This window comes from Aedes aegypti, unplaced genomic scaffold (genome assembly GCF_002204515.2).
Source record: "Aedes aegypti strain LVP_AGWG unplaced genomic scaffold, AaegL5.0 Primary Assembly AGWG_AaegL5_hic_scaff_1753_PBJ_arrow, whole genome shotgun sequence".
Classification (NCBI taxonomy): domain Eukaryota; kingdom Metazoa; phylum Arthropoda; class Insecta; order Diptera; family Culicidae; genus Aedes; species Aedes aegypti.
In genome coordinates this window covers 1-13,712 of record NW_018735216.1, presented here as the reverse complement: position 1 = coordinate 13,712, position 13,712 = coordinate 1, and the positions used below count along the sequence as shown (strand labels likewise).

Below are 13,712 nucleotides of genomic sequence, written 5' to 3'. Positions count from 1 at the left end.
GGAGTTTCTGGCAATCCGCCAGCAAGCGTCCGCCAAGAAGCTGGGACGGCAACGCCAGCGCCAACCACCCCCACCGCTGACTGAGGAGCACTTCCCGACGCCCCGCTACCAAGTGCCCAATCTGCCACCGCTTCAACCAACCCACCGGCAGGCATCCCGCCAGTCGGCCCCCTCCGTTCAGCAACGCCTCGCGGCCGCCGCCGCTGCTCCATCGGTCCGGAATGCGCCCCCTCCTGGATGGGGGAATCCTGGACCCAGTGCTTCCGGCACTCCTCCTCCCTCCGACGACGACGGCTCCCTGTACACGCCGGAGCAAATGTTGGAATACACAAGGAACCTTTTCCAACGGCTACGAGCCTGCCGTTCCAAGTCGGAACAGATCGACGCCGCCAACTCGGTGGTATTTGCGTTCTTATCCAAATATGGCCCGTGAGGCCACCACCAAGATCCTCAACTGGAACGCTTGCTCCCTCCGGAGCAAAAATCGAGAGTTGTCCGCCTTCCTGGACCAGGAAGGCATCGACATAGCCGTGATAACGGAGACGCACCTCAAGCCGGAAGTTAACATCTTCATCCCCGACTTCCGGCTCGTGCGGCTTGACCGGTGCGGATCCGAAGGTGGAGGCGTTGCGGTTGCTCTGCGGAGGAACGTCAACTGCACCCTGCTGCCGAGCTTTCAACTCCAAATCATCGAGGCCGTAGGTGTTCGGGTGGAAACCTCCATCGGCCCAATCACGATCATCGCGGCGTACTGCCCGAAGCAAACCAACATCAACGACGGAACATCGGCGGCCTTAAAGCAAGACCTCGTCAAACTGACACGGCGGCAGGGGCAGTTCATCCTGGCTGGCGATCTGAACGCAAGGCACGAGACCTGGGGAAACCCCCGGCGAAATAGGAACGGCCTCATCCTACAACAGGACCTGGAGGAAGGCCACTACACCATCCTGAGCCCGGATTCACCCACCCGCCTGAGCCGGTCCGGGGCCCATGCGACCATTGATGTCTTCCTGACCAACATGGCCGACAACATCTCCCAACCGGTCGTTCACCAGGACCTGAGCTCGGACCACTACCCGGTGGTGGCAGAAGTTGGTTCCCTGGTCAACCGGCATCGGGTCACCCGGCGCAACTACCATCGTGTCGACTGGGGCCAATTCCAGCGGTGTGTCGACGCTAACATCCAGTACGAGGCTCCCCTGGCGTCCGCTGAAGACATCGACCGGCACCTGCAGAGCGTCGAAGAGGCCATCTCCGTGGCCCGAGAACAGCATGTACCAGCATCTGGTCAGGTGAGCAACCCCCTTTTTATCGATCGTGTTACCAAAGATCTCATTCGTTTAAGGAACACCAAACGCAGGCAGTACCAACGCTCTGGTCTGCCTGCGTTGAAAAGCGAAGTCAATCGCATATCCAAAATAATCAAGGCCAGAATGGTGGACCTCAGGAACGATGATTTTTCCAACAAGATCCGCTCTCTCCCAGATTGTGCTAGGCCATTCTGGAAGATGACCAAACTTTTAAAATCCAAACCCAGACCTATTCCACCGTTGATCCCATTAGACAACACCGACTCTAAGGATCGCTTGATAACCCCTGCGGAGAAGGCTGCTGAGATAGGTCGGCATTTCGTCAGCTCCCACAATCTAGGGCTAGACATTCCTAGCCCACACGAAGCTGCTGTTTCCGAACACGCAGCTAACCTACACCAATCTCCCAACGACTTCTCGGAGGAGTTGGAGATCACTGCCGACGAGTTGCTGGCCTATCTCAAAACATCCAAAAACATGAAGGCCCCAGGTTTCGACAACATCCTGAACTTGGAGCTCAAGCAATTGAGTCTCCAGTTCTACCAACATCTGGCACTGATTTTCAATCAGTGCCTCCGACTTAGCTACTTCCCCTCGTCGTGGAAGTCAGCAAAAGTCATCCCCATTAAGAAACCTGGGAAGGATCCTTCCTCCCCCAAAAGCTATCGACCCATCAGCCTTCTCTCAGGGTTATCAAAGCTTTTTGAAAAAGCGATCAACAGACGGCTGCTTTCGGCAGCCGATCAAAACAACATCTTGCTCGAGGAACAGTTTGGCTTTCGACGCGGTCGTTCAACCGTGCACCAACTGACTCGAGTAACCAACATCCTCAGGCGGAACAAGTCCCTTGCCAAATCCTCCGCCATGGCGTTGCTCGATGTTGAAAAAGCATTCGACAACGTCTGGCACGACGGCCTGGTGTACAAGCTGCACCGATACAATCTTCCCACCTATTTGGTGAAAATCATCAAAAACTATCTGTTTAACAGGACGTTCAGGGTTTCCCTCAATGGAGTCAACTCAGACCCCCACAACATCCCCGCAGGTGTTCCACAGGGCAGTATTTTAGGTCCCCTACTATACAACCTGTTCACCTCGGACATGCCTCAGCTCCCTGAAGGCGGCTCACTGTCACTGTTCGCTGACGACACATCAGTCGTCTACAGCGGCAGATTCACGAGAGCACTAACATCTCGACTCCAGAGAGGCCTGAACGTCTTGTCAGATTATTTGAACAGCTGGAAGATCTGTATCAACGCAGCGAAGACCCAGGTCATCCTCTTCCCCTATTCCAAATCCCCCAGACTTGTTCCGGCTGAGGATTGTAAAATCACCCTCGGTGGATCAACGGTGGAATGGTCTGATGCAGCCGACTACCTTGGGCTAACGTTAGACAGCAAGCTTCTCTTCAGACAGCAGGTTGACAAAACGGTCACCAAAAGCAACATCTTGCTCAAAGCATTGTACCCCCTGATCAACCGGAAGTCAACTCTGTCTCTGAAGAATAAGCTTGCTGTTTACAAACAGGTCATTCTTCCAGTAATTGAATATGGCGTTCCAATCTGGGAGAGTTGCGCAAAAACCCACCATCTGAGGCTCCAGAGGACCCAGAATAAGTTCCTCCGGATGATCCTCAACAGCCCTCCGAGAACGAGGACAACCGAGGTTCACCGTCTGGCCGAGATCAAAACATTAGAGGAGCGCTTTGGTGACTCGATCGGTAGATTTAGGGCTCGTTGCCACCAATCGGACCAGCAGGTCATCCGGGACCTCGTTCCCCCCTAGGTTATCAAATTTTATTTTATTGTAGTCTTGTAAATAGTAGCTAGGATAACAAATTTCTTTTAAAAACCACCAGAGCCCATACGGCCAATATAACAACTAGGGTAAAACCGCAAAAATAACAAAAACATCTATCAAAATCCAACTTTAAGACCAAAGCTGAAGGACCTATCGGTCAACCTCTTGACATGTAAACCAATTACCTTGTAAACCAAAAATTGCAAATAAACATGAATTTAATGAAATGAAAAAAATTGGCGCAGCCATCAGTTCCAGTACTACCGTCGTCGAACACAGAACCAAATTCATCCAAAATGACCGGCCGTGGCAAGGGAGGCAAAGGACTCGGAAAAGGAGGCGCCAAGCGTCATCGCAAGGTTTTGCGTGATAACATCCAGGGTATCACCAAGCCCGCAATCCGTCGTCTGGCTCGTCGTGGAGGAGTCAAGCGTATCTCCGGACTTATCTACGAGGAAACTCGTGGTGTGTTGAAGGTGTTCCTGGAAAACGTCATCCGTGATGCCGTTACCTACACTGAACACGCCAAGCGTAAAACCGTTACCGCTATGGATGTTGTCTACGCTCTGAAGCGTCAGGGACGCACCCTGTACGGTTTCGGAGGTTAAATCGCATTCCAAAGTTTCGCTCTTCAAACGGCCCTTTTCAGGGCCACCAAACACACTCATCAAGGAGTTGATACGACAAATGTTCACACACTAAAAGCAAGGGTAATCTAATGGGACAAGCACTACACGCTTTTGCAGTCCGGCGGTGGCGTGGCTTGGGGAGAAAATTCTCGTCTCCGATTGGAAGACACCATAAAATGCCAATATATATATATACATACATAGTCTAGTCTAGTCAGCACTGTCATTTCCCGGGGTGGCACTACTGTTGTTACTTACTTGTTGTACTTCGGTCGGTTCGAAAACAAACAACCGCTATGATGCCACGCCGGTGAAATCCAGTGCGTGCATCTTTCCATACCAATCTCACGTGCATGCATCTCAACTCCGGACTTCAGTGTCAGGTACGGAACGCTCGTCGTACCACTCCCTATTACCTATTACCACTCATCAAATTCCATTAGGATTGCGTTAGGAACTTCTTAGTTTGCCTCGCTCGGTTCCACAATGCGATGGACGAACAAATATTTCATCATGTTCCACACTGTACCTTATGAGAAATGGATGCGGTTGCAATCAATATTTACAAGCACTGGAATTGTGTTCGCGCACCCGAAACGAAACGAAGGGAAAACGAATCACCGAACCGGGTGAGAGACGGGAATTTGAATCCACCGACGGGAAAAAACCGGGAATTTGAGAAGGTCACCGGGAAAATCGTTTTGAACGAACATTTCCAAGCTTCGAATCTACAAACCACAACAAGCATTTATGACTTTGAACAAATCAGTTTCATTGAAATGTATTGAAAGTGGATGATGAAATGTCTACCGTAAAATGGGGTGTTTTCAAGCAACTTCTAGTATGTCAATAATTAAACAAAGGACAGCCCTACTACAGTAAGGACCCGATTTTGTCAGCCCCTCGATGAATTTTAGGCTGACCAAATCGGGTCATTTTATTTTGTTCCCGTTTTCAAATTTCGACATGGTTACATGGACTTTTAAAGAGGGTACGTGGTAAAACATGACGATACCAATTTTTGACAAATCTGAAATTGGCTGACAAAATCGGGTCAGTACTGGATTCTCTCGTCGCGTGCCAAACACAATTATGAGGATCCTATGGCAGATTTCTGAGATAATCATGAAAATGTGTGATTTTTGACGTAACTGCAAAAACAGGGTTGTAAAGGAATTTGACTTTCGCAAATGAAACCATATTTTGCCAACAACAAAACATAATCTTTTTGATCAATAACTTTTGATGCTTTCATTCATTTTCATAAGTTATGCTCAACCTCAATCAGATAATACATCAATATTATCGAACTTGGAACTCCTGCAAACGCAAAACCGTTTTCTTTTAACTGCTAAATCTTTCATAGTTATTAATCTGGAAACTGTCAATACTTCGTAAAATTGTCTTGAATTGTTTTTGAGACTTAAATGCAACAGGATCATAACCTATATACCGTTAAGTCACCAGTCACCGTGCGGCCTCCATTCACCGTGCACATATACAAATTCCTACAGAATATTCATACAATTTTCACAAAATCATTCTTTGGTCAGCAAAATAAGATAAAACTGATGAAACGAACTAGTTTTTGCCACAAATAATTTTGAAAAACCTAGTTTATGTAGACAAAATCATGTGAATTCTGTTTGATAACGAGATATTGCAACAATCTTAGTAGAAACGCCAAAAAATCACATTTTTTATTTTAACGATAGAGTATGAAATTTTTCAAATTTCAACAAGTTTTCACTGGTGGATATTATTAGTAAGATGTATTTCATCGTATGAGCAATGAGATTTAATGCAAATTAGAATTTTTATTGTGTTTCAGTCGAAACCCAAATGCACGGTGAATGGATCCTTTTCAATATATATGGATCCTATTACCGTGTATAGTGTAAAAGGCATGAAATTATGCGATAATATTAGATTTATTGTTATGTCGTCATTAAACTACTTCATATTTAGAATTTAAGTGAATATGGAATGGTTTGGACAATACAGTCAAACCTCCTATAACGATTTTAATTAAAAAATAATAATTTAGCCAATTTTTAAACTTTGTATAGTTTTTATTGTAAATGAAGATTTGAATACTCTTAAAAATGAATGCGCACACTACTAGCAACATAGTTGCTCCATTAACAACGTTTCTTCAAGATACAAAATCAAATCATGACGAAAACTATACGCACGGTAAATGGTGACACATAGAACGGTACGAGGCGACCTTAACATGACATTTTCAAACATAATTTTTGACTAATTTTTTGTTATGCATCACTAGTTTTAGATTTTTCCCTGAATTATTATATAATTGCCCGCTACGTAGTGGTATTCTAGTACGCTTCAAATTATTTGGAATAGTTTTATATTTTTTTGAAGTGCAAATTTTTCTTAAATGCACGGTGAATGGTAGCTTGACGGTACAGTTAACTCTCCCTAACTCGATATTGAAATTGTCTTGAATTGGTTTTGATACTTGAATGCAACAGGATCATAACCTATATATTTGCATTTGCTTCTTTGAATGATTGTTCTCCTTCGTCTTCGAAAATAGCCCCTATTTGTTTTGCTGGTCTGCTCGATAGGTAGACAGTTTGACAGTTCGATAGGTAGATTTGGTTTCACTCTTCGCGCAACTCGGGTGCCTCTGAGAAAAAAAAAAAAAAAAAAAAAAAAATCCCATATTTTCAGGGCTAGACATTTTAGTAATATTCAGTAACAAACAAAATAGTCCCCTAACCTTTACAATGCAGTGTTACTTCACGGAACAAGCCTAAAGTATAATGGAACATATATCGGCATAAATCGAACGAGTTTTGTAACTTGGAAAAAGTAGTAGAAAAGATAATCCCCTAACACCCCGCTAACTTTCAAAAAGAAACTTTTTCCATAAGAAATATTAAAAGGCGAAATCTAGATAACATTTTCAAAAGCTTTTGTCTGCGTTGTGATCTCAATTAAATATACTTATGTCTGGGTTACTCACATAGTTTTGTTAATATTGTTTCATTGTTTTGTAGTTAAATCTTTTTTGCCAATAAAATTCTTTTCAAAAATGGTTTGAATCGTTTTCAATATCTAGACTCCACAATACCTAATATTAATAGATATCCCCGATCACATAATGCAGCTCACAATCCTCCGAACAAAGCAAGCATTTCAGATGACTGATAATATCGACTTCCGACGTTTTTGTGACTTTTTCAAAACTTGATGGAGGAAGTTCAATCCCTTAAAACCCCAACGAGTCCTTAACACCCCATTTTACGGTACTAACTTCTTAAAAAGGTTTCACTTTTCTCAATAATTAGCAATGTAGTACCAAACAATGTTTGTTTGATTTTTTGAGCTTGGCTCTAACTTTTTGACTCAAGAGTTTGAAAGAAAAGTTTACTAGCCTAAAATAATCTTGCCGAAAGTTTTTGCACTCAAACATATTGGATACAAAAAAAAATCCTAAGTTGTTGAATATTCATACCACAATAAATCCAGATTTCCTTGGGAACAGCATTTTAAGAGTTTCTAATCTCTCATTAGTTAACTAATCGATTACAAATTGAATAGGTAAGGTAGATGCTGCTACATGTGTGGGTTTGTTTTATTTTTTTAATTCACCCTAGATTTAATTACTTTAGAGAAACATCAATTTAATGAAACACTGATTTATTTTGGCATCTGGAGTTTGGCATCGGCCAAATTATCTGAAACTCGGCAGTAAGACGCACTTGAAGAGCATAATGTTGATAAATAGCAGTCAAGGCCTTCCTTAGTGTAGTGGTAAAGTCGGTGGCTACAAAGCAAACCCATGCTGAAGGTGTCTGGGTTCAACTTCCCAACAAGCCATGTGAGCAAAATGGTCACATAAAAAAATAAAGTGAGAAGCCGGCCAAGAAAAATGAGAAGAAGAAGAGGCATTCGCAAAATCCCATGTGCGAAATAAATCAAAAGAATGAGCACAAAAAATTTTGATAATGAAGACGCGTTCACTCCAACGGAAATGCTCCACGTGTAGTAACAGCGGCGGAAGTAATTTACCGGTTTCAATTTGAGTGTCAGGAGCTCAGGGCCAAATTTTCGAGCCGCAAATTTTTCTCGGTGCACGCAAGCAAATGGCGGCGGTGCTCACTCTCTTTCTCTCGTACCCAAACTGCGATGGGGGATGTGAGGCGTTCGATTCGCCAATCACGCTTAAAATCAGTTACACTGTATTGATTTGCTCTCATCTTTGGAATAGTGGAACAGCATTGGATTACGAAAATCAAACATACTGAGCAAGGTCGACCCATTGGCCCCGAAAGATTGAGATTTTCAGAAGCCAATCCCTGGGCTTAGTATTTTACTGCCAATTAACTTAATTTGCAACATCCACAAGAGTAATTTGATTATTCCGCAAGGAAAATAGTGGCAGTTCGCTCATACTGGATCAGCTGTCAAGATTACTTTGGTTATTAGCAGCAAACTGTACTTGACCGCTCTACTTGGGATGTCGATACTCAGCCTGCCCAGTAGGTCCGGTACGTACGGACCTGTGAACTAGACTATCGAAATGCATACATTTTGCATTTTGACATACGAACGCTTTATGTTTCGTTTTAGCATCAACTCACATCCAGGCGTCGGTAGGCGCGTGGTGTACGCACAGACCTAACGATCGCAAGGTCCTTGGTTCGATTCCAGGTTGCTGCGAGAAACATTTTTTGTTGCCAATGTTTGGTTTCATAAGGCAAAGCTATGAATTTCAACCCGATTTATTGTGGCGAATTTTCATAAGTGCATCCAATGTATTTCGATAGTCCATTTGCCTGAGTGTATTAAAAACGCACGGGCCTATCGATCGCAAGGTCCTTGGTTCGATTCCAGGTTGCCGCGAAAACATGTTTTGGTTTCACAAGGCAACGCTACGAATCTCAACCCGATTTAAATAAGGCTCCCCCAAAACTACGCGACTTTTTACGGCGACAGCGACACGATTTCGTTGTTGTGTCGCTGCAAGCACTCTTCTATGGAACCATCTTGACTGACACGACGCGAATCGCTGCGAAATCGCGACGTTTTTTTGTCGCTGTCGCCGTAAAAAGTCGCTTAGATCTGGGGGAGCCTTTAAGTCGATAGACTTCTTCAAATCCTTGAATCATTCGAGTGTATCAAAAGCTGTTCCTCTAGTGGAGGTTTGCTTTGGGTACGGATGCACCGCTACAGTGAGTGCCAGCCAGTGCTCGCCTACCTGTCCGGGCTTTACAGTTGCTGGCAGAGAAAGGGGTGCATGATTGGCCAATTTTATTGATTTGCGAAAGGGTTCGGGAAGAATTCGCCATTCAGTGGCAAAGTGCACGTAACTTTTCGGGGGGATTTATTTCCCTCTGGAAATAAATGGAAATGGAATATCATTGACTGTGCAACTCTTTGTTCTAAACTTGGATGGTAGTCCTGAAAAGGACTGATTGGATGTTAGATACTGTTTTACAACAGTACGGTTGCTGTCCCAAATTTACTTCTTGGCAGCGGTCTTCTTCGCGGCAGCTTTCTTGGCTGGGGCAGCCTTCTTCGGTTTTGGGGTCTTGGGCTTCTTGGCGGCGGTCTTGGAAGGTTTGGTGGCCTTCTGCTTCGGAGCAGCAGCCTTCTTCACACCACCGGCCTTTTTGGCAGCCTTGGCACCAGCAGCTTTGGCTTTCTTGGCTGCAGCCGGCTTCTTGGCTTTCTTCTCGCCGGCTGGCTTCTTGGCCTTCTTCTCCCCAGCTGGTTTCTTGGTGGCCTTCTTCTTCTCTCCGGTAGCCTTCTTGGCCTTCTTCTCGCCGGCCTTCTTCGGTTTCTTCTCACTGGCGGCCTTCTTAGCTTCAGCCTTCAGCTTGAACGAACCGGAAGCGCCGGTGCCCTTGGTTTGGACGAACTTGCCCTTCTCGACGCCATTCTTCAAGGCCTTCTTGAGGAATGGGGCAAGCTTGGCGACATCGCATTTGTAGTTGGCGGCGATGTACTTCTTGATGGCCTGCAGGGACGATCCGTTGCGTTCCTTCAAGGTTTTGATGGCAGCAACAACCATGTCGTTGACTGGGGGGTGGGTCGACGGCTTCTTCGGCTTGCCCTGTCCCTTGGGGGCCCTTGGCTTCTTGGTCTTGGCTGGCGAGGCAGCCGGGGCTGCGGCAGCGGCTTCAGTGGCAACTTCAGACATCTCGATAGGTAGCTAGAGTAACACTCACACGATGGCGATAGTAAACGAATGAATGACGGAAATTCTGGCAACAGTGCGGTGTTCGATTTCGTCGTCTGTGTTAGGGATGCAGACATGGTCGTCCACTGGATGACTGTTCGCGAAATATTGTACATATTTTTGGTAACACCTTTTTAAAACGCATTTTTCCGGTAATCGCACTAAGTATTTGCCTGTCTAGTATGTCCGTTTGGTGAGTGCATGAGTCTCGCTAGCAGCCCGTCATCGCCACATCGGGCCGGTTTCGCGAGAAGCACCGCTGAGACATGTCTTTACAGCACCCGTGCGCCATATGGTGTGGCTTTGCTCGATAAAACAATCAATAGTAACTATTGAAACAATACCACCCTGCACGGCGGTGGTGAATTTGGCAACATGAATGGTTGCTCTTTGCGGTGACATGCGGGTATAGCCAGTATGCCGGTGTCTAATGGCCCCTAATGAGCCTCAAACAAAGTCATTCCCAGTGCCGACGAGCGATGTTACGCGTTTGGTTTTAGTAAACTTTGAACAATGTTAATTTGATGTTTTTTCATCAAACATACCGAAAACTTGGGCTCGACTATGACGTCAGTCACACAAGTTTGTGCCATTTTGTCCGGAAAACAATGTCACCAAACACTAATCACCTTCCACCTGTGCACTGTTGGTTGGTCGAATGTGTGCAAATTGCTGGCATTGCCTCAGCCATCGGCGGCAACTGCATTGGAAAAGGACAGTGCACGTGCTACTATGGATCTAGCTTATCTGAGAATGTTTTACTTCAAGAAGCAAGCAAGCAAAGCAAGCACCCTCCCTGCGGTGGAATCTGCAAATGAGCTAGTGCGAAATCTGCCCGAATAGGCATCGGTTTTGCTAGCTGCAGTTGCATCGAATGAACATTCCATACAATCTCTTCTGGCGGCAGTAGTACCGGACATGTCGCGCTGAATTCGCGACAAATTGTTCTCGGAAGTCCCTAACATGCCCCACGGCACGTGTTCCCGGTGTAGAAACTGCACCCTACACTCCCCCCGATCGAGATATATTTTTGTGTACAGTGCCCTCAGGGGCTGTTCAACGTGTCTGTCCGTGCTAGTACTGAGCAACACCCCGAGCCAGGAAGCCGAATGGCAACCACACAACGTGTCATGTCACCATCATTCGCAAACTTCATAACGCCAACAATGACCATTTGCAACGCGCCCACCACCCATTGTGTATAAGAATGTTTTCCCAATTTCGTTTGACCCGTTACATCTCGAAGACACACCACCCACCCATGAACTATGTGAATGGGCCCCATCAATGGGAACTGATTGATGGCATTATCGAGATTATCCGATCGATACCATTTGCATCAAACTGTTGTTCGATAAACGTTATTATGATAGCCTGAACTGCTGGGATGCTCTTACGAGATCGTTTGTAATGGGACGCTAGAAAACATAATGAGCTTCTTTCCAATACGTTGAGAAGAAGAACGAACGAACCACGAAACTTGTCATCATGCCTGCCTAGCTAGCTAGTCCTATGATGTCAAAATTGTCTAAACTACTAACATGCAGCACAACCGATAGCAAAAATGAAGTTGTTAAGGTGCAACATGGCAATCAGCATAAATATTGAACTTTAAACGTTCTGCTAGTGAATGAAGTGTGGTTAAGGTACAACATTTTTTTGCAATCAGCAGAAATGTTGAACGTACGAAGTGGATCTTCTTGTTTTAAATTCAAACGGATGGAAAAACTTAGATCTAGGGTTTTTTTGTGAACAGATTTTTCCCTATACTGCTTAACAATTAAGTTCCTATTATTTATTACGCAGCTGAATGGGGATCCAAATCTCTGCAACTGTAATCGTTATAATTAATCAATACTGAAACTGATAACATCGAATAAATAAATGAATTGAATAAATTCAAACTGATAAGAGAGGGGGGTGTTGTCACGTATGAAGTCACCGCCGTGACACTACCTCAGTCGGTTCAATAGTGTGATAAAACAGTCTAGTGTCAGATTTTCAAAATCAACTCTTTTTCGGGATTGAAATAGTGGCCCTGAAAAGGGCCTTTTGGTTTGGTGTGATTGAACGCCAGTGTCGGTCGTCATTTACTTGGAGCTGGTGTACTTGGTGACGGCCTTGGTGCCTTCCGAAACGGCGTGCTTGGCCAACTCTCCCGGGAGCAGAAGCCGGACGGCGGTTTGGATTTCGCGGGATGTGATCGTCGAACGCTTGTTGTAGTGGGCCAGGCGGGAGGCTTCGGCGGCAATACGCTCAAAGATGTCGTTGACGAAGCTGTTCATGATGCTCATGGCTTTCGACGAAACGCCAGTGTCGGGGTGAACTTGCTTCAACACCTTGTAGATGTAGATGGCGTAGCTTTCCTTCCTGCGCTGCTTCTTCTCTTCTTATCGCCCTTGACAATGTTCTTCTGGGCCTTGCCGGATTTCTTCGCGGCCTTTCCGCTGGTTTTCGGTGCCATCGTGCTGCTAACGTTGTTTTAGATTCCAAACGAAAACTGAAACTGATGCCCGACCGAACCAGTCGGTTCTCTTTTATACCCGTAGAATGGTGAGCGCTGTTCCGCCCCTTCGCTTCGTTTGCTACTTCATCCATTTCGTTCGCACCATCCTAGTATGAGTGCAGCGCAGGGCTACGCATGTATAAAAGATACCCTCATCCGGTGAAATCACCATCAGTACCGCTTACGTACGCTTCGTGAACACATTCAGTATCCGATAGCGGACAAGTACGGACGTGCGTATACTTATAAAAGCGAGATAGCGAGTAAAGAGTGTGAAAAGAGTTGGAGAGATTTTCCCCTGGTCCCGCGATGGGTGACACAGCGGCTGGCGTAGCCGCGAGTGTAATTTCGAGTCGGTCCGCGAGTGGCAGTGAAATGCGTTGTAAGGGAAGTGAGAAGCGTCCCGCGAGTGGCAACACGAGCGACACAGTGGCTCCGAAGAAGTTCGCGAACAACATGTACTCGGTGTTGACGGACGGCGATGCCGGCAATTCCCGGTGGCGGTTAAGAAGAGGAAACCGAAGCAACAGTGCGTCGCAACGGAACCAGAGCGGAAGTGCAAGTGTCCGCCAATTTTTGTGAAGGGAGATCCACCGAACCTGCGTGCCTCAATTCGCGACTGCATCAGAAACGGGTACTTTCGTGGCTCGTTTCGCCTGTGCAGTGAGGGTGTCAAGCTCATGCTCGAGTCGAAGGAGTCTTTCGACAACGCGAAGGACTTCCTCACCAAGCGGAAGTGGGAGTTCTTCACCCACGATATGCCTGGTACCAAGCCCTTGAAGGTACTGCTACGTGGACTCGACGACATGGCGGTGGACGAACTCGTTGAGGAACTGGAATTCCACGACCTGAAGCCGGTAAAGGTGGACAAGATCGCGCGTCACGACAGGACCCGCAAATACCGTGACCAGCTCTATCTGGTCCACTTGGAGCACGGTTCCACTACACTCAAGGACCTGCGAGCAATCAAGATCATCAACAGTACCGTGGTCGAATGGCAAAAGTACAAACCAGTGCACCGTGAGGTAACGCAATGCATGAACTGCTTGCGCTTCGGCCACGGTACCAGAAATTGCTCGATGGCCTCCCGTTGCTCGACGTGTGGTGGAAACCATCAGAACGAAGCCTGCGACCAAATGGAAGAATCCCAACCCAAATGTGCGAATTGTGGCGAGAAGCACCGGGCAACCGACAAGAACTGCCCGAAGCGTGCTGAATTCCTGGTGATTCGGCAACGGGCCTCCACCAAAAAC

The 13,712-nt window shown here is 46.2% G+C and overlaps 3 protein-coding genes across 3 annotated transcripts; 1 reads left to right on the top strand and 2 right to left on the bottom strand.

Annotated features, from left to right (window-relative positions):
- Positions 1–3,355: 3,355 nt before the first annotated feature.
- Positions 3,356–3,765, top strand: LOC110680717 (histone H4). The gene has a single exon (XM_021856506.1). It carries the CDS (start codon positions 3,407–3,409, stop codon positions 3,716–3,718), a length of 312 nt encoding a protein of 103 aa, XP_021712198.1. The 5' UTR covers positions 3,356–3,406; the 3' UTR covers positions 3,719–3,765.
- Positions 3,766–9,172: 5,407 nt separating this feature from the next.
- On the bottom strand, positions 9,173–10,478 carry LOC110680718 (histone H1-like). Its single transcript, XM_021856507.1, has one exon. It carries the CDS (start codon positions 9,912–9,914, stop codon positions 9,234–9,236), a length of 681 nt encoding a protein of 226 aa, XP_021712199.1. The 5' UTR covers positions 9,915–10,478; the 3' UTR covers positions 9,173–9,233.
- Positions 10,479–12,032: 1,554 nt separating this feature from the next.
- On the bottom strand, positions 12,033–12,537 carry LOC110680720 (histone H2B-like). Its single transcript, XM_021856510.1, is given in 2 exon segments — positions 12,033–12,340; positions 12,343–12,537. Coding segments are annotated over 2 exon segments (372 nt in total). The 5' UTR covers positions 12,418–12,537; the 3' UTR covers positions 12,033–12,043.
- Between the last annotated feature and the right edge of the window lie 1,175 nt (positions 12,538–13,712).